Here is a 23157-nt window from a genome sequence, read left to right as displayed (position 1 = left end):
TTATTATGAAAAGTTTCTAATATACACAAAAGAAGAGAAAATGGTAAACTGGAACCCCATGTACATTTTACCTCACACTAAAAAAAAACAAATAATAAATAAATAAATAAATAAACCTTTGACTCAACTTCAGTCATTATCCACTGATGGTCAATTTTGTTCTATGTACATCTCAAATCTTCCTCTCAAACACCTCTGGATACTTTTTTCAGATCTAATTCTCATGCTATAAAATTCACCCTTCTAAAGTGTTTTCAGGTTTTTTTTTAATTAATTAATTTATTTTTTTGAAATGGAGTCTCGCTCTGTCACCCTGGCTGGAGTGCAGTGGCGCGACCTCAGCCCACTGCAACCTCCGCCTCCCAGGTTCAAGCGATTCTTCTGACTCAGGCTCCCAAGTAGCTGGGATTACAGGCACCCGCCACCACACTCAGCTAATTTTTGTATTTTTAGTTGGGGCGGAGTTTCACCATGTTGGCCAGACTGGTCTCCAACTCCTAACCTCGTGATCCACCCACCTCGGCCTCCCAAAGTGCTGGGATTACAGGCGTGAGCCACCGCACCTGGCCTTCAGTGTTTTTTAGAATATCTACAAGGTGGAACCATCACCACCATATAATTCTAGCACATTTTCATCATCCCATGCCAATTAGCAGTGACTACCCATTCCTCTCCCCCAAGCCCTTGGCAGTTGCTCCTCTACTTCCTCTCTGTATACATCACTGGAATATTTTAAAGCAAATCTCAGATATCAAGTCATTTCACCCATAAATATTACAGTGAGGATTTCTAACACATAAAAGCTTCTCTTTTTTTTTTTGGTCTCTAATGTAGCCAAAGACCTAAAAACATAATAATAATTATTTAATATCATCTGGTATATCATCAGTGTTGAATAGCCTCCTGTTAATTGATATGTTCCATTGTATGCAGACAAGGCCTTCGTATTCACGTAGTTAGTATGACATAAGCCTCTTATGATCTACAACAGTTCCCTTTCCTCTGGTTTTTTTTTTTCCTTGTCATTTATTTATTGGTGGGGGAGAGCATTTTTCCTGTAGAATTTCCCACACGCTCATTTGGCCAATGGCAGCTCCATGTTGTTCCTCTATCACCTGCCTTCCTTGTAAACTAGTAGTTAAATGCAGAGATTTTTATCTGAATCAGGTTCTGGATTCTGGCAAGAATACTTCCCTAGTGCAGGGTCGGGGTAGGGGCTATTATCTTGCATCACATCTGACTGACAAGCCTCTCTGTTGAGATGTTAAGATTGGTCCTTGAGCTCAGGTATCGTCTGCCTGATCCCCACATTATCAAGTTTCTCATCAGCCTTTCCCCAGTGGCCGTGGTATTGATCAGCATTGCCTCAATCTGTTATTGCATTAGGGGCTGCAGAAGGATGATGTTCTAATTCTCTTGCTTTTGCATTTAGTAGCTAGAAATCATCAAAGAGAACATCTCTTCTTCACTGTTATTTAGTCATCTTTTTGGAATAATCAGATAGTGTCTTAGCATCCTCCAAAGATAACCAATGACCTTTTTGTCATTGGTTATTAACAATTTAATATATTTCAATCTATTGAAGTCACTATTTTTTGATACTTAAGTTATCCCATCTTTGGCTAATGGGAGCCCTTCTGAGTTGATTTATATGTCTTCTTGACATGGTAGCTTTCCTTTTACTAGCATGATAAGATGTTTTAAACTCATCTTGTACATTTTCTGCCCAAACCTGGCATCAGTCGTTTCCCCAAGGAGTCATGGAAGTCTTTCAATAACATAATGGTTTTTAGAGACCACATCTGGATGCTAAATATGTTTATTCTTATTTTTTTGGCCTTTCTTTCTGGGCCTTTTTGGCAGACACAGGAAAAAATGTATTTATGTTTTTAAGAGAAAAATGCATCATAAATTCATCCTGATATCTTGAATTCAAATCTTAGATTATAACACTTATTTAATTTATTTTATTTTGAAATCATATCTCTTTTCTCTTACATTTAAAAATATTGGGTCCTAATAGCATTATTACTATTATAATGGCTTTAAAATAGCAATACCATTATTATTACTAACAAGTTTAATAAAAGTTTATATTTCTTAGCAGTTTTAAAAAATCTTTTGGATATTTTCTGCTAGGGATATATAGTTACTGTTGTGTTGATTTTTTTTTTAATCTGGTTAAACATGTGCCAATTACTGATCAAGCTGTTAATAAATAAATTCTAGTGTGAAGGACAGTCAAGTAAGTATATTATAATACTGTGGGTTATAAGTAATAGTAAGAATTTATTCATCTAAGAAATGGAATAGCACAGAGATCCACGTTCTCAGCTTTCTGTTACAAAGTCTCTTGAAATAATTCCTCTCTGTAACTTTAAGCCACCAGCTTGATATATTGTTAGACTGAATAACTTTATTTTGTTTTCTATTTTCAGGAAATTCTTTTCTCCAGTTGATTTATTTTGTTTTATACTTAATAACCACTTTTGCTTGCTTCCAAAGTCAAAATTATAAAATCAAGATATATACAGTGAAGACTAGCTCCCATCCCCATCATCTCCTGCTTCCCTTCACTCTATAGGTAATGTTCTCATTTGTTTTTGGTTCAATTCCTCCATTGCATTTCTTTTTCTTTTTTTTTTTTTTTGAGATAGAGTCTCGCTCTGTTGCCCAGGCTGGAGTACAAAGGTGCAATCTTCAGCTCACTGCAACCTCCGCCTCCCAGGTTCACGCAATTCTCTTCCCTCAGCCTTCCAAGTACAGGTGCACACAACCATGCCCAGCTAATTTTTGTATTTTTAGTAGCGACTGAGTTTCACTATGCTGGCCAGGCTGGTCTCAAATTCCTGCCCTCAAGTGATCCATCCACTTTGGTCTCTCAAAATGCTGGGATTACAGGCATGAGCCACCGCACCCAGCCTGTATTTTTTAATCAAGTATGTGCATTGCCCTGCCCACAAAAAAATTCTTGATAAAAGTTTGCATGTTGGCTGGGCATGATAGCTCATGCCTGTAATCCCAGCACTCTGGGAGGCCAAGACCGGAGAATTGCTTGAGCCCAGCAGTTTGAGACCAGCCTGAGCAACATGGTGAGATCCTGTCTCTACAAACAATAAAAATTTAGCCAGATGTGGTGGCACATGCCTGTAGTCTCAGGTACTGGGGATTGCTTGAGCCCAGGAGGTTGAAGCTACAGTAAGCCGTGGTCATGCCACTGCATTCCAGCCTGGGTGACAGAGGGAGACTCTGTCTCAAAAAATAAAAATAAAAATAAAAATAAGGATTGCATGTTATCCTCATTATTCTGCACCCTACTTTTTTCACTCCATAGCAATATGTAGATCCTCCTCATTGCCTTCTTGTGACTGCAAAGCATTCGATTGTGTTCATGGAGCACCATGGATGCAGCTGTGCCCTGCGGAGGAGCATGTGGGACAGCAGTCAATGCACCATCCCGGTGGCAGTCCGCCCTAGATACCTTCTTATCCCAAATGCCTCCTCTGGCCGGAGGACCATCCCAACATCCCTGCAGCTCCATCCACACCTCTAGGCCGCCCACCCCTGTCTTCAGGGTCTCATCTAACTTCATCCTGTCCTCAAGGCTTATGGTGGAGCTATAAACCTCTGAGAGTATAGAATATGGCCCAATTGTTGACAAAAAACTTTCTTTTTTTTTTTTTTTTTTGAGGCGGAGTCTTGCTCTGTTGCCCGGACTGGAGTGCAGTGGCCGGATCTCAGCTCACTGCAAGCTCCGCCTCCCGGGTTTACGCCATTCTCCTGCCTCAGCCTCCCGAGTAGCTGGGACTACAGGCGCCCGCCACCTCGCCCGGCTAGTTTTTGTATTTTTAGTAGAGACGGGGTTTCACCGTGTTAGCCAGGATGGTCTCGATCTCCAGACCTCGTGATCCGCCTGTCTCGGCCTCCCAAAGTGCTGGGATTACAGGCTTCAGCCACCGCGCCCGGCCTTTTTTTTTCTTTTTGAGACGGAGTCTCACTCTGTCGCCCAGGCTGGAGTGTAGTAGCATGATTTCGGCTCACTGCAAGCTCCGCCTCCCGGGTTCACGCCATTCTCCTGCCTCAGCCTCCGGAGTAGCTGGGACCACAGGCGCCCACCACCACGCCCAGCTAATTTTTTTGTAGTTTTAGTAGAGATGGGATTTCACCATGTTAGCTAGGATGGTCTCGATCTCCTGACCTCGTGATCCACCTGCCTCGGCCTCCCAAAGTGCTGGAATTACAGGTGTGAGCCACCGTGCCCGGCTGAAAACTTTCTTTTACATGTAGTGCTGCAATAAACAGCCTTGTGTGCATACCATTTCATGTGTCTTCCATTATATCTTTAGGATGGATTTTTAGGAATGCGTGAATAAATGAATCTAACCATCATCTCATAATCAGATGAATGGCCATTTTACCCAGTCATTTGTTTAGCCTAGGAATATTTATAAGAACATCTAATGTGTCCCAGAACCTCTGCTATGAGCTGGATAGGCATTGGATAGTCCATGGATCACAGAAGAAATATGGGAGTTGAATGATTATATGGGAGATAAACTTGTAGCTGGATGAATAATTGTGTAAAAAAGAAGTATTGATTGGTGGTTCAATTGATGGTTCAATGTCAGCAAATAATCTCAACAATTAACTAAAGAGAACCAACGTTTATTGAGCACCTGGTAGGTGCTAGATGCTATGCTAGGTCAGTCCTTTGACATTCACTAAATTTCATTTAAAAATCATAATTCTGGCTGGGTGCGGTGACTCACGCCTGTAATCCCAGCACTTCCGGAGGCCGAGGCGGGCGGATCACGAGGTCAGGAGATCGAGGCCATCCTGACTAACACAGTGAAACCCCATCTCTAATTAAAATACAAAGTAAATTAGCCAGGAGTGGTGGCGGGCGCCTGTAGTCCCAGCTACTCGGGAGGCTGAGGCAGGAGAATGGCATGAACCCAGGAGGCGGAGGTTGCAGTGAGCTGAGATCGTGCCACTGTACTCCAACCTGATTGACAGAGCAAGACTCCATCTCAAAAAAAAAAAAAAAAAAATCATAATCCTGCCAGGTAGTTGTCATTATCACACTTAACAGAGAACAGATCAGGAAACTGAAGCTCAGAGAAGTAAGGTTGAACAGCTGAAACTAGGTATAGGAGAGGTCCTCCAAAATCCTGAGAGACACTGAGTGACTCATAGAGCTGAGAGGATGGTTAACAGATCAGATGACAGAACCAATGTTGGAAGGCAGAAAGATAGATGAAAGCATGAGAGCAGAGCCGACCATGATCAGATTGAATGTAAATTCCTCCTCTGGGAGTTGTGGATTATCAGAATCTTGTGTTTAAAAATGACCTGAGAGGCTGGGCACAGTGGTTCACAACTGTAATCCCAGCACTTTGGGAGGCCAAGGCGGGCAGATTACAAGGTCAAGAGATGGAGACCATCCTGGCCAACACAGTGAATCCTTGTCTCTACTAAAAATACAAAAATTAGCCGGGCGTGGTGGCGCACGCCTGTAGTCCCAGTTACTCAGGAGGCTGAGGCAGGAGAATCACTTGAACCTGGGAGGCAAAGGTTGCAGTGAGCCAAGATTGTGCCACTGCACTCCAGCCTGATGACAGAGCGAGATTCCATCTCAAAAATATAATAATAATAAATTAAATAAAATAACCTGAGGCCAGGCACTGTGGCTCACGCCTGCAATCCCAGCACTTTGCCAGGCCAAGGAGGGTGGATGGCTTGAACTCAGGAGTTTAAGACCATCCTGGCCAACATGGTGAAACCCCATCTCTACAAAAATAATAATAATAATAATACAAAAATTATCCGGGCATAGTGGTGCACATCTGTAGTCCCAGCTACTCAGGAGGCTGAGGTGGGAGGATCACCAGAGCCCAGGAGGCTGAGGCTGCAGTGATCTGTCATCACGCCACTACACTCTAGCCTAGGTGGTAGAGTGAGACCCTGTCTCAAATAAATAAATAAATAATAAAAATCACCTGGAGGTATTAGCTTAGGACAAGCCCATATGGATCTTAGAAAAGCCAACATTGTATTAAGCTGCATTCATGGAAGCAAGATAATTAATAGGTTCAAAGCTCCACTTGGACAAGAATCACAAATCTCTTGTTCTCAGTTGAAACCCAGCCCCCAGCAAGTATCTAGAAGAAACACTGAGTAATTATCTGGATATAAGAGACATATCTGTAAATATTTATGTCTATTTATTCAATCGTTAAATAAATGCATTGAGCACCTGTTGTACTCTGAGTGCTGTTATAGGTGCTCAAAATACAGCTGTGCCCTTGAAGAGTTTACGTTCTAGTAGAATGGCAGGGAAGAAAGACAGCAAACAGACAGATAGGTAGCAGTGTGAAGTGGTAGTGGAGGGTTTATGGCGAGAAAGTGGGATGAAGCGGGTAAGGAGAGCTGGGTAGGAGGAGCAACTTCGCCTAGAGTAGTTGGGGAAGACAGGTCTGAGATGCTGATGCCGGACAGGATCCTGAATTAAGAGAGAGGTGAGCCGTGCAGGCTAGGAACAGCACGTGCAAAGGCCCTGAGGCAGGAATATGCCAGGTGGATTCTGGATAGAGGGAGGGGACCGTCTTACCTGATCTCTGCTGCTGAAACCACACCTGGAGTCTGTTGTGTAAATCTGGGTACCATATAGTTTAAGAGATTGTCAAATGTGGGCATTTCAAGATGGTGAAGGGCCTGGAAGAAGCTTGTATTAGGAATGGGTTAGGGAGAGAATGACTTGTGCACACCTGGGTGGCTCCATTCGAGTGGATGAAGTGCAGACACAAGGCAGAGGGCTAAGACTTACTCCATAGGATAATGAGGGCCATTCATTCATTCCTGCTGTGATATACAGCAAAACAGGTTAGAGGTTCCCTAAAGGGGAATGAACTGCCTTGCCTGATAGTAAACTTCCTGCTACTGGAGATATTCAAGCAAATAGCAGACAGTCTACTAAGTATGTGGATGACTTCCCCATCCCGGGTTGGATTTTGAAATTTGGAACAGGAGACCTCTGAGCTAAAACCCATTCAGAAGATTTGGAATTGCATCCTGACTCCTCTCTCCAGTTTCTCTGCCTCTGTTTCCACTCTCTCTCCTTGCTCAGCCTCAGGACAGAGCATACATGCATGCATGCACACACACATACACACATGTGTGCACACAAGCACACAAGAGGGTAAAGCAATTCAGAAAGCAGGAGAGGAGAAGAGTGTGAGAACCTGAATGGGGGGACCATGAGGGGAAGGAAGCAGGAAAGACAGAGAGGAAGGAGTGAAGAAGAAATGAGAAGCAGGAGAAGAATGGCAACATTGAAAAGAGGTCAGGAAAACTGAAGGAGACAGAGTAGGAGGTGGAAGGGAGAGGCTGGAAAAAGATAAGACAAGAAGTAAGCAACAAGGAAAAATCAAGGAGGAAAGAGGTGCAAGAGGAAGACAGATGACATTAAAAGTAAGGAAGAGTGGCCGGGCATGGTGGCTCATGCCTATAATCCCAGCACTTTGGGAGGCCAAGGTGGGAGGATCGCCTGAACCTAGGAGTTCGAGACCAGCCTGGGCAAGATGGGGAAACTCCATTTCTACAAAAAATATGAAAAAGAAAAAATAGTCAGGCGTGATGTCATGCACCTATAGTCCCAACCACTCAGGAGGCTGGGGTGGATGATAGCTTGAACCTGGGAGGCAGAGGTTGCAGTGAGTCCTGATTGCACCACTGCGTTCCAGCTTAGGTGACAAAGCGACACTCTGTCTCAAAAAAAAAAAAAAAAAAGAGAGAGTAAGAGAGAAGGCAAGGAGTGAGGAAAGGGGAGAAAGGGGAGGGAGGAGAAAGTGAGAAGGCAAGGAAGGAAGAGAAAGGAGAGAGAGAAGGCGAGAGGAGATAAGAGAAGGGAGAAGAAGGGCGAGGGAGGCTAGGGTGTGGGTGGGTCTGTTTTGGAGAGTTCACAGTGGCCCCATCATAGCCCCTGGGCAGCGAATGGGTAATCTTGAATCACAGCTCATTGAGGGCTTCCTGTTTTCAACTTGTCTTTGTGAACCCTTGGACGGATTTCCAGCCAGTAAATAAAGCAAAGTGCCAAGACTCCCTGCCCAGGCCAGCAGCCATTTCACCATCCTCAGGACTGTGTCCCCAGTGCCCTCTCACCCCAACTACCCTCTCTGGCCTGAGGACCATCCCAGAGTCCCCTCCAGCACCCACCCACCCAGGTTCCAGACCACCTGCCCCTTTCGCCAGAATCCCGGAATTCTTCCGGTTCTCAGGAACTTGTGAGGAAGGCAGAAACCCTCAGAGAACACAGCACCCACCCAAGAAGGCATGCAAATATCCACCTTTTAAAAGACAAGTTTCCTTGAAACACAGTTTCTTTGTCTTTTTGTGGAACTCCCTTGTTTTTCCTTCCAGTTTCTTGTCCCCCTCCCAAATTATAAGCAGGTCTTGATCCAGCCTTCTTAAATTCAATCCAGAAAACTCATGTAGAGCATGTGCAGTGTGCCTGGCACCAGTGCAATAGCTGGGGACAACACTCACCCGATTCTTGACTGTCCTCAAGAAGCTCACAGTCTAATGGGGAGACAGAAATGGTGGTTCCAGGGGTAAAATCGGTTTTTCATTGCCCAGGTGTCATACAATGTGGGAGGCCCTCTGTAACAAAAAAGAACATAAAATCAGCTGGATGTGGTGGCACCTGTAGTCCCAACCACTCAAGTGGCTGAAGTGGGAGGAATGCTTGAGCCCAGAAGTTCAAGGCTGCAGTAAGTCATGACTGCACCACTGCACTCCAGCCTAGGTGACTGAGACCCCATCTCTTTAAAAAAATAAATAAATATAAGTATAAAATAAAATAAAAAGGAACATTTGACCAGGGCCTCTCCTGAAGCTTTGAAATGCCTTTGTATAAGAGACCTGGGCTCACACCTGTAATCCCAACACTTTAGGAGACTGAGATGGGTGGGTCACTTGAGATCAGGAGTTCAAGACCAGCCTGGCCAATATGGTGAAACCCCATCTGTACTAAAAATACAACAATTAGCCAGGCATGGTGGCACACACCTGTAGTCCCAGCTACTTGGGAGGCTGAAGCAATAGAATCACTTGAACCCAGGAGGTAGAGGTTTTAGTGAGCCAAGATTGCACCATTGCACTCTAGCCTGGGCAACAGAGTAAGCGAGACTCTGTCTCAAAAAGAAAGAGAGAGAGAGTGACCTGGGTTCCATGCTCACTGTTGGAGAGAACAGAATGGGACCCCAATGCACAACCACTCAAACGAAGACAGAAGAGAAGGGTTCCCAGAGAGTGGCTGCCCACTCCCGAATTAAACCACTATCTCTGTGCTTTCTCCCTTTGCTCTCTTTGTCTACTCTGTGAAAGAATGCATGATGTATTCCACAAAAATTTACTTAGGGCTGATATAATAATTGGGATAAATTTCAGCTGCCATAACAAAGACTTACAACGGTGTAAACAAACTAGGACTTTCCTTCTCCGCTCTGCACAAAAGCAGCCCAGGGCTGGCGTGGCACCACCATGGTTTCATGGCCATGGGCTTCTTCCATCTTATTGATCATCCATCCCTGGTGTATTGCCCTCAGCTACACTGTCAAAGATGGTCCACACTCCAGCCAGCAAGGAGAGAGAAGTGGGGAGTAGAAAGCCCTCCCCTACCCTTTAACGGCACAGCCTGGAAGTTCATACACCTCTTCTGCGAACATCTTGTTGGCCAAAATGTGGCCACACAGTGGTATGAAGATGCCAGGGAAAGGAGAGAGAGTAAAGTGTACCCTCGGTGGACACATGCCCCCCATATCAGGGTGTATCATGACTGTAAAGCAGGAAGATGATGCTGTGGGCAGCTAGACACCTCCAAGGTAGTCTGCTCTGTGCTCAGGGCTGTCTAGGAAACCAAGGTGCTAAAGAAGTTCTGGTTCTTCCCAAAGCCACCAAGGACAGAAATGTGAATTAAACAAGCCGTCCCTGCAAACGCTCACCCGATTCTGTCATTTTGGCAATTCCAGTTCTCTCCACCTGACCCTGGATTCTGGCAGAGATGAAACCCCAGGACCATCAGAGAGGCACTGGAGAAAGAAGTGGCAACATAGACTGTGAAGAAGTTGCCAGAAAGAAAGGGTGAGAACCGGGAAGACAGTGGTATGGAAATCGTATTACCCAAAGTTCACCAATTTCAGGTGCTACAGAGGGTCAACGCAGGGCAAGGACCAGGGGCATTCTATGGGATTTGCCAAAGAGGGGACCAAACCAGTCGCAGGGGAATGGCAGGGAGTGAAACCTAGAGAAAGTGGGTTGAAGGGCAAGTGGGGGATGAAGACGTAGAGATAGACAGTGGAGACTAACTGAGGTTCTGAAAAGCAGGAACATGTTGAGGAGAATGGTGGATTCTTGATCACGTTAATCCAAAGGATAAAGAATCGGTGAAAAGGAAGAGACTAAAAATAATGAGCGGAAATGTCATTTGGCTGCTTTAACGAAGACCCACATAATAGTGGCCAGGCGCAGTGGCTGAAGTGTGTAATCCCAGCACTTTGGAAGGTCGAGGTGGAAAGATCGCTTGAACCCAGGAGTTTGAGACCAGCGTGGTCAACATAGTGAGGCCCTGTTTCAACAAATAATCAAAAATTAGCCGGGCGTGGTGGTGCACGCCTGTAGTCCCAGCTACTCGGCAGGCTGAGGCAGGAGAATTGCTTGAGCTCAGGAAGTCAAGGCTGCAGTGAGCCATGGTCACGCCACAGCACTCAGCTTGAGTAACATATTGAGACCCTGTCTCAGAAGAAAAAAAAAAAAAAACACCCAGAGAAGAGTGGCTTAAACAAGATTAAAGTTTCTTTCTCTCCCATGTAAGAGTCCGAGTCGAGGGCTGATAGGGAGCTTCACAGTGCTAGTGACCCAGGTCCTTCCAACTTTCTACTCAGCCATCCTCAACATGTGGCTTCCCCGTCATGGCCCAAGATGGCTGCTGCTGCTCATACCATCATGTTCACATTCCTAGCCAGAGCAAAGAAGGAAAAAGGATGGGAAAGATTATATTCATCTTCAGGGCACCACCCAAAGGTTGCTCATATCATGGCTACCCAGTTTTCATTGGCCAGAGCTTGGAGACTCGGGCACATCTACCTGCACGAGAGACTGCAGCAAAGTAATCTCTGGCTGAGGAGGCCAGGTACCCACCTAAAACCAAGGGCTTAGAAGACCCAGAAAAAAGGGAGGAGGCACACCACCACCACTGCAGCTGGGAGGAAGGAGGTGGGGTAGCTGAGTTTGAAAAGGGCTGGAAAATAGGGAACTCTTGCCTGGTCACGTTTATTTTCTCTGCAAATTGAGACTTGGAGTCATCACTCAGAGAGCCAAGAAGAGAGACGGCTTGTCCAGCCTCTCTCCTGTTGCTGTTTGTGTCCGTTATGGTAGAACAGGCAGGCACCTATGCACAGACCCCTGAGATGGTTCAAGGAAAAGCTGTGCCTTCGGAGTCCAGAGTTTCAAGCCTAGCTCTGGGCTCAGCTGCTTTACAACCTTGAGCAAGTCAAGAGATCTGTTTCCGTATCTGTTAAGTGACCACAACGGTGCCCAGCCTGCCTGCCTGCTCACAATCCTGTTTGGACCCCACGGAGAGCTGTAAATACCCTGCGTAAGCATCGCAACTGGGCAAATGTGAGTGGGCATTCTTATGGGAGGGACAGAGTCGCCGAGTCAGTGCTGAGCCTCTAAGGGGAGGCAGAAAAGGGCAGAGAGGGAGATTGGAAGGACTTGAGATGGGGTGTGGCTGAGACCAACCCCACACAGACTGCCCAGCGCCCAGCCACTCCACAGGGCTCTGCCCGTCTCTGACCCAGCATCAGAACTCCTCTGCTGTCGGGGTGAGGGTGACAGGGAAGAGGGGAGCCGCTTCTGAACAAGCAGGGCTCCCATGGCCAGTGGGAGGGAGCAACTGGCCCAGCTGTCCACAGCCGCTGGGAGTCAGCCTCTGTTCTGTCTTAAGATCAGTATCACGGAGCCTTGGCCTCATCCTCTGCGCTTGGCCTTAGAAGCTCTCCTGGGACCTCTCCCCAAGCCCAGGACACCTCTCTGTATTCCTGGCTCAGCCCAGTCAACAGTATGAGTTTCTCTCCCAGCCTCTGGCCTAGCAAAGCCAGCCTCTCCAATGTGTGGCTGCGTGCGCGCGCGCACACACACACACACAAACAGAAGCACCACATACTATACACCACATGTACAACACACACCACACACAGAAGCAGCACATACTACATACCACATGTGCAACACACAGCACACACAGCAAGCACACCACACACATCACACACCACACACAGAAGCAGCACATACTACACACATATACAACACACACCACACACAGAAGCACCACATACTACACACCACATGTACAACACACACCACACACAGAAGCAGCACATACTACACACCACATGTACAACACACAGCACACACAGCAAGAGCACACCACACACATCACACACCACACACACACAGAAGCACCACATACTACACACCACATATACAACACAGACCACACACAGCAAACATACCACACACATCACACACCACACACACAAAGCAGCACATACTACACACCACATGTACAACACACCGCACACACAGCAAACTCACCACACACAAATATATCACACACTACACACACACACACACCATATGAACACACAAAGAACATACCACACATAGCATACATCAAACACATGCAAACACACCACACACAGACATCTCCCACAAACTCCACAACACACGCCAGCATACACGCTCCCTACACATACACACCACACACACATGCACACTCCCTTCTTCCTAACTGGACCCTCTGTGTCTCATATCACACCCCTCCATTCGATCCTCTACACAACTGCTTCAGTGATTTCGTTAAAACGCAAACTACGCCATTTCCTTGTTTAAACTCCACTCCCTCTTTCAGCGGCTCTCCAGAAAATTCAGGCTAAAATCCCAGCTCCTTCCCAGAGACGGTGGCCCTCCAGTCTGTTCCCCGATGGCCCGTGCAACATCCCCCGTCAGCGAGCCTGCGCCACCTGCCCTTTCCCCCACTGTGGGTTCCTCGCGCATCTCTGGAGGATGGCCCCACAACCTCATCCATCTGAAACGTGTTCATCCTTCCAAACCCAGTTCAGAGCTCACCTCATCTGTAAAGCTTTCTCCACCACCCACGCGGAATCGCTCCCTTCCTCTCTGCAGCTTGCGTGGTGTGTGGTGGAATGATTTGCTTCCCGTGTCTGTCTCCCCTGCCAGCAGGTGACCTTCTGAAGGGAATTCGTGTCTATAGACAGAGCACTTGTTCCTGGCACAGGGTGGGCTCCATGAACGCGGGGTGGGTGGCACTCATCCCCCTCGTCCTCCCACACAGATCAAAGTGGAAAACCAGCTTGACTTCCAGGACATCACCAGCGTGGTCGCCATGGCCAAAACCTACGCCACCACGGAGGCCTTCATCGACTCCAAGTATGACATCCGCGTCCAGAAAATTGGATCCAACTACAAGGCTTACATGTGAGTCTCTGGGGCAGGGACTGGGGGAGCGTGGGAGGAAGGGAGCCCAGAGGTGCATGTCCAGCCACTGTCTCCTGCACCCAAGGGTGCATCATTATCCTCCATCCTATCTCCTTACTGCCTTTCTTCTCTGGCCAGTGCGGCTGAGGGGCTAATACTCAGTCACTGCTTATCCCCAGGCAGATATTTGCCTACCCAAGCAAGGGCTGTTTCCTCCAGAGCAAGAAAGGTGCTTGGCACATCTAGGGAACTGCACGTACACACAGGGTATATGTCTTTGAGAGAGAAATCTGGGGACAAATCAAGGAGGGCTTTGAATACCTTGCTGAGGGTTTTGGATTTTTTTCCTCTTCTCTTCTGAGCAAAGGATCTGTGTTTATTGAAAGGTAACCACGAGGCTGTGAGCTGCCAAACGGTTTCTCTGAAGCCAATAAGACCAATTAGGAGGTTACACCAGATTTCTTTGCCTGCAAGCAACAGAAACCACACATCATTAACTTAATGGGTTTTTTAAAGGGAATTTATTAGAAAACCATGGGTTATCAGAAACTTAAAAAAAGCAAACAAAAAAATCTCCCAACTCAATTATCAATTCCGGAAACATCAGGATACAGAGCAGCCCCAGGAATGTGGGCAGCCAGAAATAATAATAAACAATTTTCACGGCATCCCCACCGGTAAGTGAATCTGCCCTAGTCATTTTCAGGGCTTAACTCAAGATTGCGATTCCATGGAAAAAGTACTGATTAGTCCAACTTTGACTGTGTTTTATTGATTAGAGAAAAGCAGAAAACCAGTATAGAGAGTCCCACCATGAAGGCATGCAGTGTGGGCAGGGCCTTTGCCTCGTGGAAATAGAGGTGCTGAATCTAAAGGAAAAGGAAAGAATGCCAGGCAGAAAAAAGCAGCCCGCCTTCACCTGGGTGGTTCAACAAAGGATGGATTACATGGGGCTGTGGTTATAAGGATGAACGGGGACTTCTGGAGTAGGTGGACTGTCTCCTTCCTGGGAGAGGTCCTTGCTCCAAGCCCTCTCTGTGTTTTACTCTGGAATGTTATTGTTAGTTCCACTTGACATGATGGGACCCCAGAGGGCCAATCGTTGCCTGGTTGACAAGCATTTATGGGGCACTGACTGTGTGCAGGGCTCCATATGTGAGGACTGCAAGGGTTAGCCCTGGACAGCTGGAAAGTCCCTCCATCCATAGGCTTCTGTGTGGGTAGCTTGTGCTTTAAGCTAGGGTTGGCAAACCACAACCACAGGCCAAATCCAGCTGCCACCTGTCTCTAAATACAGTCCTGTTGATCACAGCCTTGCACACCCATTTATGGATTGCCTGTGGTTGCTTTTGCACTACCTGGATTGCCTAGACCAAGGGTCAGCAAACTTTTTTTGTAGAGGGTCAGGTGGTAATTTTAGGCTTGACGGGACATATCGTCTCTGTTGCAACTACTGTGCCCTGTCATTGCTTGTGAAACTAGAGGAGGTGCAGGCAGTTGCCCCAGAAGGAAGTATTCCCAGGAAAGAGATGGAGCTCATTTTCAAGGAGTAACTGTGCCCTATTCCACCAATCAACCTCTTCCTCCCACGAGGCAGGCCAGACCTGCCACTGCTCTCAGATGGCCTTGGGGTGATAAAGTCGCCTCCTCCCTGCCCACTCTGACTTATGGCCCATTCCAGTGCATTCCTGAGGCCCCTGCCGTAGGTCATGATATCATTTCCCTCCTCTCTTCATTGTTTGAGCTTCCACTTGACATTGACGACACCTTGTCCCAGTTTTTTTTTTTTTTTTTTTTTTTTTTTTTTTTTTTTTGTTCTTGAGGATTACCTCATTGCCGCATTTTTTCTGCGGAGCCTCCCTGGCCTGACAGCTCCACTTTGTCATTACTTACAGAATTTCCTGGACCTTGGGCTGGCCCACCTCCAAAGGAGGGGGTTCACGTCAGATTTCAGTGTAGAATTTCCCCAGCCATTCAATCTCCTCTCTGGCCCCACTCCCTGCCTTGTACTCGGACCTTTGTGCTTGTCGCTACTGGGCTATCATTCTTTCTAGGTCCTAGCAGACACAATAAGGAAGTACATGAGTGTATCCTTACCCATGTATTCATATATATCCATAATTATTTCCGCATATCCCCATCCACATCCCTGTGAAGCTGAATAGAATCCTATGGATGTCCCGGACTTTCATCTGGTACCACTTGGTTCATTTTAGCTTTTCCTGGTTGCTAATCTATAACTTCCCACTCCAACAGAGAAAAATCTGGCTCCTCCACTCACCATCTATCCACTTTTTTGGTTCTGTCTCAGTGGATGTGCCCAGTCTCAGAACTGTTCACCTGTAGCCTCATGGGAAACAACCTTGAAAACTACGGTGCAGTGCCTTATGGCTCCTGGTGGTCATCCAGTCTCAGCATTTTCACATTTGCTTTTCTCCTTTACAATGATACAGTTCTGTGTCAATTCCTCTCCCCAGTTCACCCTTTGATCTCAACCACATACCTTCCGTTGACCATAAGACAAATAGCTTTACCTGCACCCCTGTGCTTAAACTTGTTCAGTCTTTGCCGAGGCCAGATGCACCGTTAGTGATAGGTAGCTTGTCTGGATTCTCCCCCAGTGTACACAGTTCCTCACCCAGTAGGTACCTACTGGGCACCTACTGCCTGCCAGGTCCCACTGGATACTGAGTATATAGGGAATGAAGTTAAACTGTTCCCTACCCTCAGGGTTCCCCTCCATCAGAGAAGAGAGGACACTAACGCAGTCATCAGAAGGGAGATGAGCATTCCTGAGCATTAGTGTAGGGTGTAGCACCGGGCAGTCTATTTTTGCTGGGGAAGGTGGGCTGTCAGGAAGTCGTACGTCAGATGAAAACTGAAGGATGAGCAGGACTTAGGGAGGCGAAGATGGAGAGAAAGACTCTATGGAGTAAAGGGAAGAAGGCATGCAGAGGCTGTGACACTGGGAAAGAGCCATGGGCAGCAGAGCACCGGAAGAGAGGTCGGCTGTTACTGGAGCCGAAAAGGCAAGGAAACAGAGAAGGATGGCGACACAGTCAGAGACCAGAAGGCCTTCCTAATCTTTACCAGAAAAAAGTAGTCACTTCTCTCTAAGGATCACTTTTCTAACATTTTGGGGCCCTCAAAAGATTCCAGAATCATCAGGGGCTACACACACTGCCCTCATTCTCCTCAAAAACACACCAAAGTTTGGGGGATTTCATCAGATGATGTAGGCATTTTTGAGTTTAATCTTTCAATTTCAAAAATGACTTAGAAAACAATACCTAAGATTCAACAAATAAAAAAGGCAAACAGCATGAAGGGAAATAAACATAGGAAAATATAGTTGAAGGTAAGGTGTGTACCTAAGAATACATGCCATTATGTGAGCCAGTTATTTGAATCAGAGCCTCCTGACAGCCAAAGCAAAGAAAGAAAGCAGATCAGTGACGAGCGTCCCTAATTCCCTCAATGTGTTATTTGTTCTGGTACAGGAGAACCTCCATCTCTGGGAACTGGAAAGCCAACACAGGCTCTGCCATGCTGGAGCAGGTGGCCATGACAGAGAGGTAAGAGACAAAGGAGGTGTAGGGAGAGGTGCTGGCCATGGTAGGAGCTGAAGGGGGAATGCAACAAACAGCCCTGAAAAGAAGGCCACTCTGCCCTCCATCCAGTGCCTCACCATCCACAGAGCACTTTTCTAGGTATGATCCTCTTCACTGCCCACAACAGCCTACAGGGCAGGCATTAAAATAACCCCATTTTACAGATGGGAGAAGAAAGCTCAGAGAGGGGAAGTGATTTGTCTAGGACCACAGAGCTAATTAATGGCACAACTGACAGTAGAACAGCTGTCATGACTCCAAGTCCAAGGTCTTTCCAGCCCTGACCAGCTGCTATAGGAAGAGGTCAGGAAGCCCTGCCCAAGCCCTCCTGTGCACTGACAGCTGCAAGGAAGCGTTATTAGGAGACCAGGCATATTGGAGAGTCAACTTCTCTCTCAAGCTTCTTTCCATCTCAGTATGAATAGGGAGAGGTTGATGTCCCCTGAATCATGCATATTTTAGGGATGCTTTCTGGCTGACGGTTTTTTCGATCTTTCTCCCTTTAGACACTTTGTGCCAGCCCCACTTAAGGAAGGGCCGGCCGGGCATGGTGGCTCACACCTGTAATGCCAGCATTTTGGGAAGGCGAGGCGGGCAGATCACCTGAGGTCAGGAGTTCAAGACCAGCCTGGCCAACATGGAGAAACCCCATCTCTACTAAAAATACAAAATTAGCCAAGCATGGTGGCACATGCCTGTAATCCCAGCTACTTGGGAGGCTGAGGCAGGAGAATCACTGGAACCCGGGAGGCAGAGGTTGCAGTAAGCTGAGATCATGATCACATGCCATTGAACTCCAGCCTGGGCAAGAAGAGTAAAACTCTGTCTCAAAAAAAAAAAAAAAAACAAGGAAGGGCCACAGGGCCGAGTCAGCTGGTCTCAGGGCCTGCCACATACATACCTTCTTGCCTGCATGCCCTATGACCTCTGCCAGCAGCCACACAATAGCAGTGGATAGAGCATGGGCTGTGAGCTCAAAAAGCTCTGCTCAATAAACACTTACTGAGTAGCTACTACAGGCCATGTTCTGCTGAGCACTAAAGGATGAAAAAATCCAATCCTTCCCTCTAAGAACTCTGTATCAGTTGCAAGGGCTACCACACAAATCAAATTGGTTTGCACTAAAAGGGGGATTTAATGGCCCATGTCACTGACGACTCCAGATATACAGTGTCAGGTAAGGCCTTGAGGCTCCTTCTCTGCCCACCCTAGTTCAGCTTCTTTCTGTGTTGGCTTCATCCAGGACACTTTCATTTTATGGTGGCACACGGTGGCTCCAGGCTTTCATCCTCACAGTGTCAGGTTCAAAAGAAAGAAAATTTCTCTTTCCCAATAATCTCAACCAAAGCCTGAAATTAAGCCATATGCACTGGTTGGCCTGGCTTAGGTCACGTGACCATCCCTAAACCAATCACTATGGCCCAAGACACTGCAACGCTGTGATTGGAGGCCTATGTCAGGTCTGCACCCCTGGAGACTGGAGTGGGACCACCCCCTACAGCAATAGAGACTGAGTGTGACCTTGGGCATGTTCAGGAACATTTCTGAGCTTCTTCAACTGCAAAATGAAAGCAGTAATACCCAAGTCAGAGTGCAGGTGTGAGGACTGAATGAGAGAGGGCTGTGCAGCACCTAATTCAGAACCAGCCCCTGGCAGGGAGGCGCACCTGCCCTTCCCATCAACCCCAGGGGGCAGCTGCCACCTTCAACCTGGGAACCCACCTGTGCTAATGAGTCTCCTGGAGGCTGCGCTCATGACCTGACACAACGGAATCATGTGGCTGAGGCAGTCACCTCCTTCCCCCAACAGGTGTTTACGGGACAGTCGTGGCCGTCTTCTCTATGGCCCTTCCCGAACATGAGCCCAGCCTTCCCCAGTGCCTCCTGAGCCACTCACAGATGTCCCCAGCACACCACCTATCCCTGGCTCTGCCAAATCCCAGGTTGCATGGGCCATCCCTGGAGGAACCTACCATGGGAGTGGGCCTGCCCAGGCCTGGAATCCACTTTCCCTTTTCCAGTCACAGGCGGTACTCCAGGGTCTGGGCTGGAGAGATTCCCCAGTCCTATCCCCACAGGAACAAAATCCATACAGGGACTCATACGCAGGGCCTGACCCCGCCCTCCACCTGGCTTGCCTGCTTGCCGGGTGGCCTGACTCCTGGGCAAAACCAGTGATGTCACTCGGTTGGTGCTAGTCCCACCTGGCAGGAGGAGAGCAGGGCCCCCCATTCTCTAAGCACTCTCATGCTGCTGTACGCCTGTAGCCCCTTCCTAGACCCTGGGATGCCTGTGTCCTACGGGGTGCAGCCAGCAGGGGACCCCAAGGTTCATCCTTTCAAAACAGCCTCTGCAAACAGCTGCTTCTGGACCTCAGCTCAAATTTCCACGTTCCATTGAGAAGATACCTGATTTATGAGTATGTCTCAGGGCATAGCTCACCCTAAGTGTGTGGCGCCCACAAGTCAGCCACTGGGGCCGAAAACGAGGACCCTGATCAGTGATTCCAGAAGACTCTTCAAGCTCCAAGGACCCAAGGTTGTCCCCAAACGTGGCCACATAGCAGAATCACATGGAAAGCTTTCAAAAATTATAGAAATTACTCTAACATAGGGCGGAGCCCCAAGTCTGGCTGTTTGTGCATTTAACTCTCCTGGTGATTCTGAGGTACAACCAGAATCAGATCTAGGCTTTCCCATTTTATGATAAGAGGGAGAGGCTTCGCCAAAAGTATTAAGGAATTAATAGCAAGAATGTAGGTCCCTGGTCTCCCATGCTGAGTGAGAATGGATGTTCTGGGGCACCTTCAGAATGAGAGGAAGGGTGGCTTGCTTGGAATCTGGAATCAGACAGGATCTAGGTTTGGAAGCTGCACAGTCACTTAATCATCTCTCTGAGCCTTTTCCTCCATTAGTAAGACGGGTTAAAATCTTCCTCATAGAGTTGTGCTGGGATCCGAGGGGATGAGGAGTCAGCCCCCAGGCCCAGAATGTCTGGAACATAGCAGGAGCTCCATGGATGTGAGTTTCCATCCTTCCTTTTACTTTGATGATATCACATGCTCCATGCTACAGCTGAATGAGAAAAACTGGACTGAGAGTCAAGGAGATCGAGGTGATCCTGGTGTTCTTACTGCCTTACTGTGTGAGCTGGACCAGCCAGCCTCCCTCTCTGGGCCTCAGTAGGCTTTGGTGGATGAGATGAGAATCCATTCTAAGAACATTCCAATCTCAGTCCCTCCTCATCCCAGCACTTATGGCTCAGACACGCAAAGCGATGTGAGAGTAGGCATGCCCTGTGTGACCCTGGAGAGTGAGAAGCAAGAACATTGACACAGAGTCCCCTGTGACTCCCTTATCCAGCCCACAGGGGAAGCTAAGTGCAAGCCCGGACGGTTTCTTCACATACAACCACCCCCTTGTTGCAGGGTCAAAGTCCAGCGCTGAGATCTGTCCCCAGCAAAGCAAACTGGCCTTGCAGACATCAAGTGGCTGGAAAGGGAACAAAAGCAGTGGGTCTAGAGGGCCAGGCCCCCTGGGCGAGGCAGAAGCAGCCTGCCAGTCTCCCCAGCCCACCCGCCCCGGGCCCGGGAAAAATGCACCCTTTGTCCTCCACAGCCTCTTGTCCGGCCAGGGCTGGGACTGGAAGGGCAGCCTGGAGGGATTTCTGGAGCCCTTGGAGCAGCTTTCCCAAGGGAAAAGGGACACAGGGGTAACTGGGTGTCCAGGATGACTCCGGATGGGGGCAGGGCAAGCTCCCCATTATTGCAGAGCCAGCAAGTCCTGGGTTTGGGGGAGACCTATCCCAACTCTGGTTCCTTCGCTCCCTCACCCTGCCTCTCTCCCCTCCTTCCTGGCTCTCTCGTGTCCTTTCTCTGGGTCTCTATCTCACTGTCATTTGTGTCCCTGCCTCTCTCCCTGCCTCTCTGTCTCTGCGTCTTGGACTCTGACGCTCTCCATCTTTCTGTCTCTCTTGCTGCTTCTCTGTCCCTCTCCATCTCTGTCTGGATGTGTGTATCACTGTCTCTCCCTGTCTGTTTTTCCATGTGAATCCACTTTTCTCCTCCACCCTCTTCCCCACTTTCCCAGGCCACTTCACTATCTGTCTATCTGTCCCTGCAGGTACAGGCTGTGGGTGGACAGCTGCTCGGAAATGTTTGGCGGCCTGGACATCTGTGCCGTCAAGGCCGTCCACAGCAAGGATGGCAGAGATTACATCATCGAGGTGAGGGATGAAGCAGGCAGTCCTCCTGGCCGGTCCAGCCCGGCAGGCGTGCCAGGGGGAGGGAATCCCTGCATGATCTTTGGCACCATCAGCTGTGTCCTGGCTCCAGGGCACACGCAGCCCAGGCCTCAGTGAGCTGCTTCTGGAGGCTCCTTCCCACCCTCAGAGGCATCGAAAGGCTTCATGCCTGGGGACTCGGAACTCAGTCGAGAGACCTCAGGGCACGAGGTTTAACAACCTCCCCAACCCACAGGCCTAAGGAAAGGGAAAGGGCATCTGGCCAAGGGTCAGCAAGATACTGTCCCATAGGGCCCCTTCCATTTCCTCAGTGTCCAAGCATGTAAAGTGGGCACCCTTCCTTGGTCACCATGCAGACAGTCTATCATTTGTTCATTGAACAAACACAGCCTTAGGGGGCTCCCATGGGCTAAGCATGGGTGTGGCTCTGGGGATACAGCCATGGACTTGATAGACGTGGGGTGTGCAGGCTGGCAGGGGAGAGGCTGAGAAACAGTGGCAGAGCATTGAGGATTTGGAAGGGGGATGGAATGGTACAGGGGTGTGAATAGAGGGGAAGATGGAGGGAAGCAGAATGGTAAGAGGGGGTTCACAGAGGGGCTGTGGGTTCCGGAATCTCTCTCAAGACCCTCCAGCAGCCCATGCCTCTCACAATCCTACAGCCCTCCCAGCCCCGCCACTTCCTCTCCATGCTTACCGTATCCCACCACCCCCCACCTCTCCTCCATGTCTTCCCGGTGTCTCTCATGGTCCCACAGCCCTCCCGTCCCCTCCCCAACTCCTCTTCCCTGCCCCCCACCCCATGCCCCGTGGCTCTCCACTGCTTTTCCCTGAAAAGGCCCCTGTGGCCTCAGAGTCCTCCATAACTTCCCATCGCCACACTCACAGCTCCAGTGCCGCGTACAGCCCCCTCCTTCCACAGGCGGTGCTGACACAAGGCCAGGACACGTGAGGGAGAGCCCTGCGGCTGTCCCCTCCCCGGGGTGTGGGCGGCTAATGGGAAGCACATGGCTGGGGTGACCACAGGAGCCAGCCGGTCCTCCCGTCCCTCATGTCTGCCTCACTCCCCAGGAGCCCACGGCCGAGCAGGACCAGGTGACTCAGCGGGTGAGAGCCCAGTCATGCCAGGAGGGTGTTCACGCCCAGGCCTTGGAGGTAGGAGGAGGGAGTCCAGGATGAACATGGCCTCTCTCCTCTCCCCAAAGAGGCCAGGAAGCTCCAGCAGGAAGAGCGGTGTCTGTACTGGCAGACCCAGTCCCACTCTGAGAACAGCTCTCCTCTCAAGGCCCGCAAACACCTTCCCTCTGGCTGCCACCAAACCTGAAATTCCCCAAGTAGCCCCTACTTGGAGGAGCCATGGAAGAGGCTGGGAACAGATGCCTTGACCTGTACAGTTGCTTCCTGGAGGAGCTCATCCTCCACCTTCCTGGGAGCTTCAGCCCAGAGGTGGGGCAAGATCCCCCAGCACAGCAGCTCCTCAGACCCCACCAGGTCCTCCTGTCTCTGCATCCCCTCACGGGGACCACCAGACATGAACCCAGGTTTGGCACACAAGCACTCATTTATTTATTCACTGAGCCGCTGCTCCGGGAGCCAGTCCCCAAGCCAGGTGGACACAGTGCAACCGAAAACACGAGACCAGGGCCCTGTCTCCTAGAGCCCCTGGACTCCCCTGACCCCCAAAGGCCAGCTCCTCCCTTGCACCAGCAGTCTCTCTGTCCCCTGTGAAGCCCTGCCTCTCCAGGTC

The 23157-nt window shown here is 48.8% G+C and overlaps 1 protein-coding gene and 1 long non-coding RNA gene across 2 annotated transcripts in view; one reads left to right on the top strand and one right to left on the bottom strand.

Annotated features, from left to right (window-relative positions):
• Positions 1 to 23157, top strand: part of SYN3 (synapsin III) — a 494630-nt gene that overhangs the window by 453224 nt on the left and 18249 nt on the right. The window contains exons 7-9 of the mRNA XM_033234030.1: positions 13415 to 13557; positions 17058 to 17132; positions 21290 to 21392. Coding sequence (XP_033089921.1) covers positions 13415 to 13557; positions 17058 to 17132; positions 21290 to 21392 — 321 coding nt within the window. The remainder of the gene's footprint in view (positions 1 to 13414; positions 13558 to 17057; positions 17133 to 21289; positions 21393 to 23157) is intronic.
• Positions 8545 to 22431, bottom strand: LOC117096605. Its single transcript, XR_004442552.1, has 3 exons — positions 22297 to 22431; positions 13879 to 14024; positions 8545 to 8658 (listed from the first exon to the last, which is right to left on the bottom strand). It is a non-coding gene; the product is annotated as an uncharacterized LOC117096605 (long non-coding RNA).

The sequence above is a fragment of the Trachypithecus francoisi genome, unplaced genomic scaffold (genome assembly GCF_009764315.1).
Source record: "Trachypithecus francoisi isolate TF-2019V2 unplaced genomic scaffold, Tfra_2.0 Lachesis_group14, whole genome shotgun sequence".
NCBI classification, from domain to species: Eukaryota; Metazoa; Chordata; class Mammalia; order Primates; family Cercopithecidae; genus Trachypithecus; species Trachypithecus francoisi.
The sequence above is the reverse complement of the archived record's forward strand: the minus strand, read 5'-3'. Positions and strand labels throughout refer to the sequence as shown.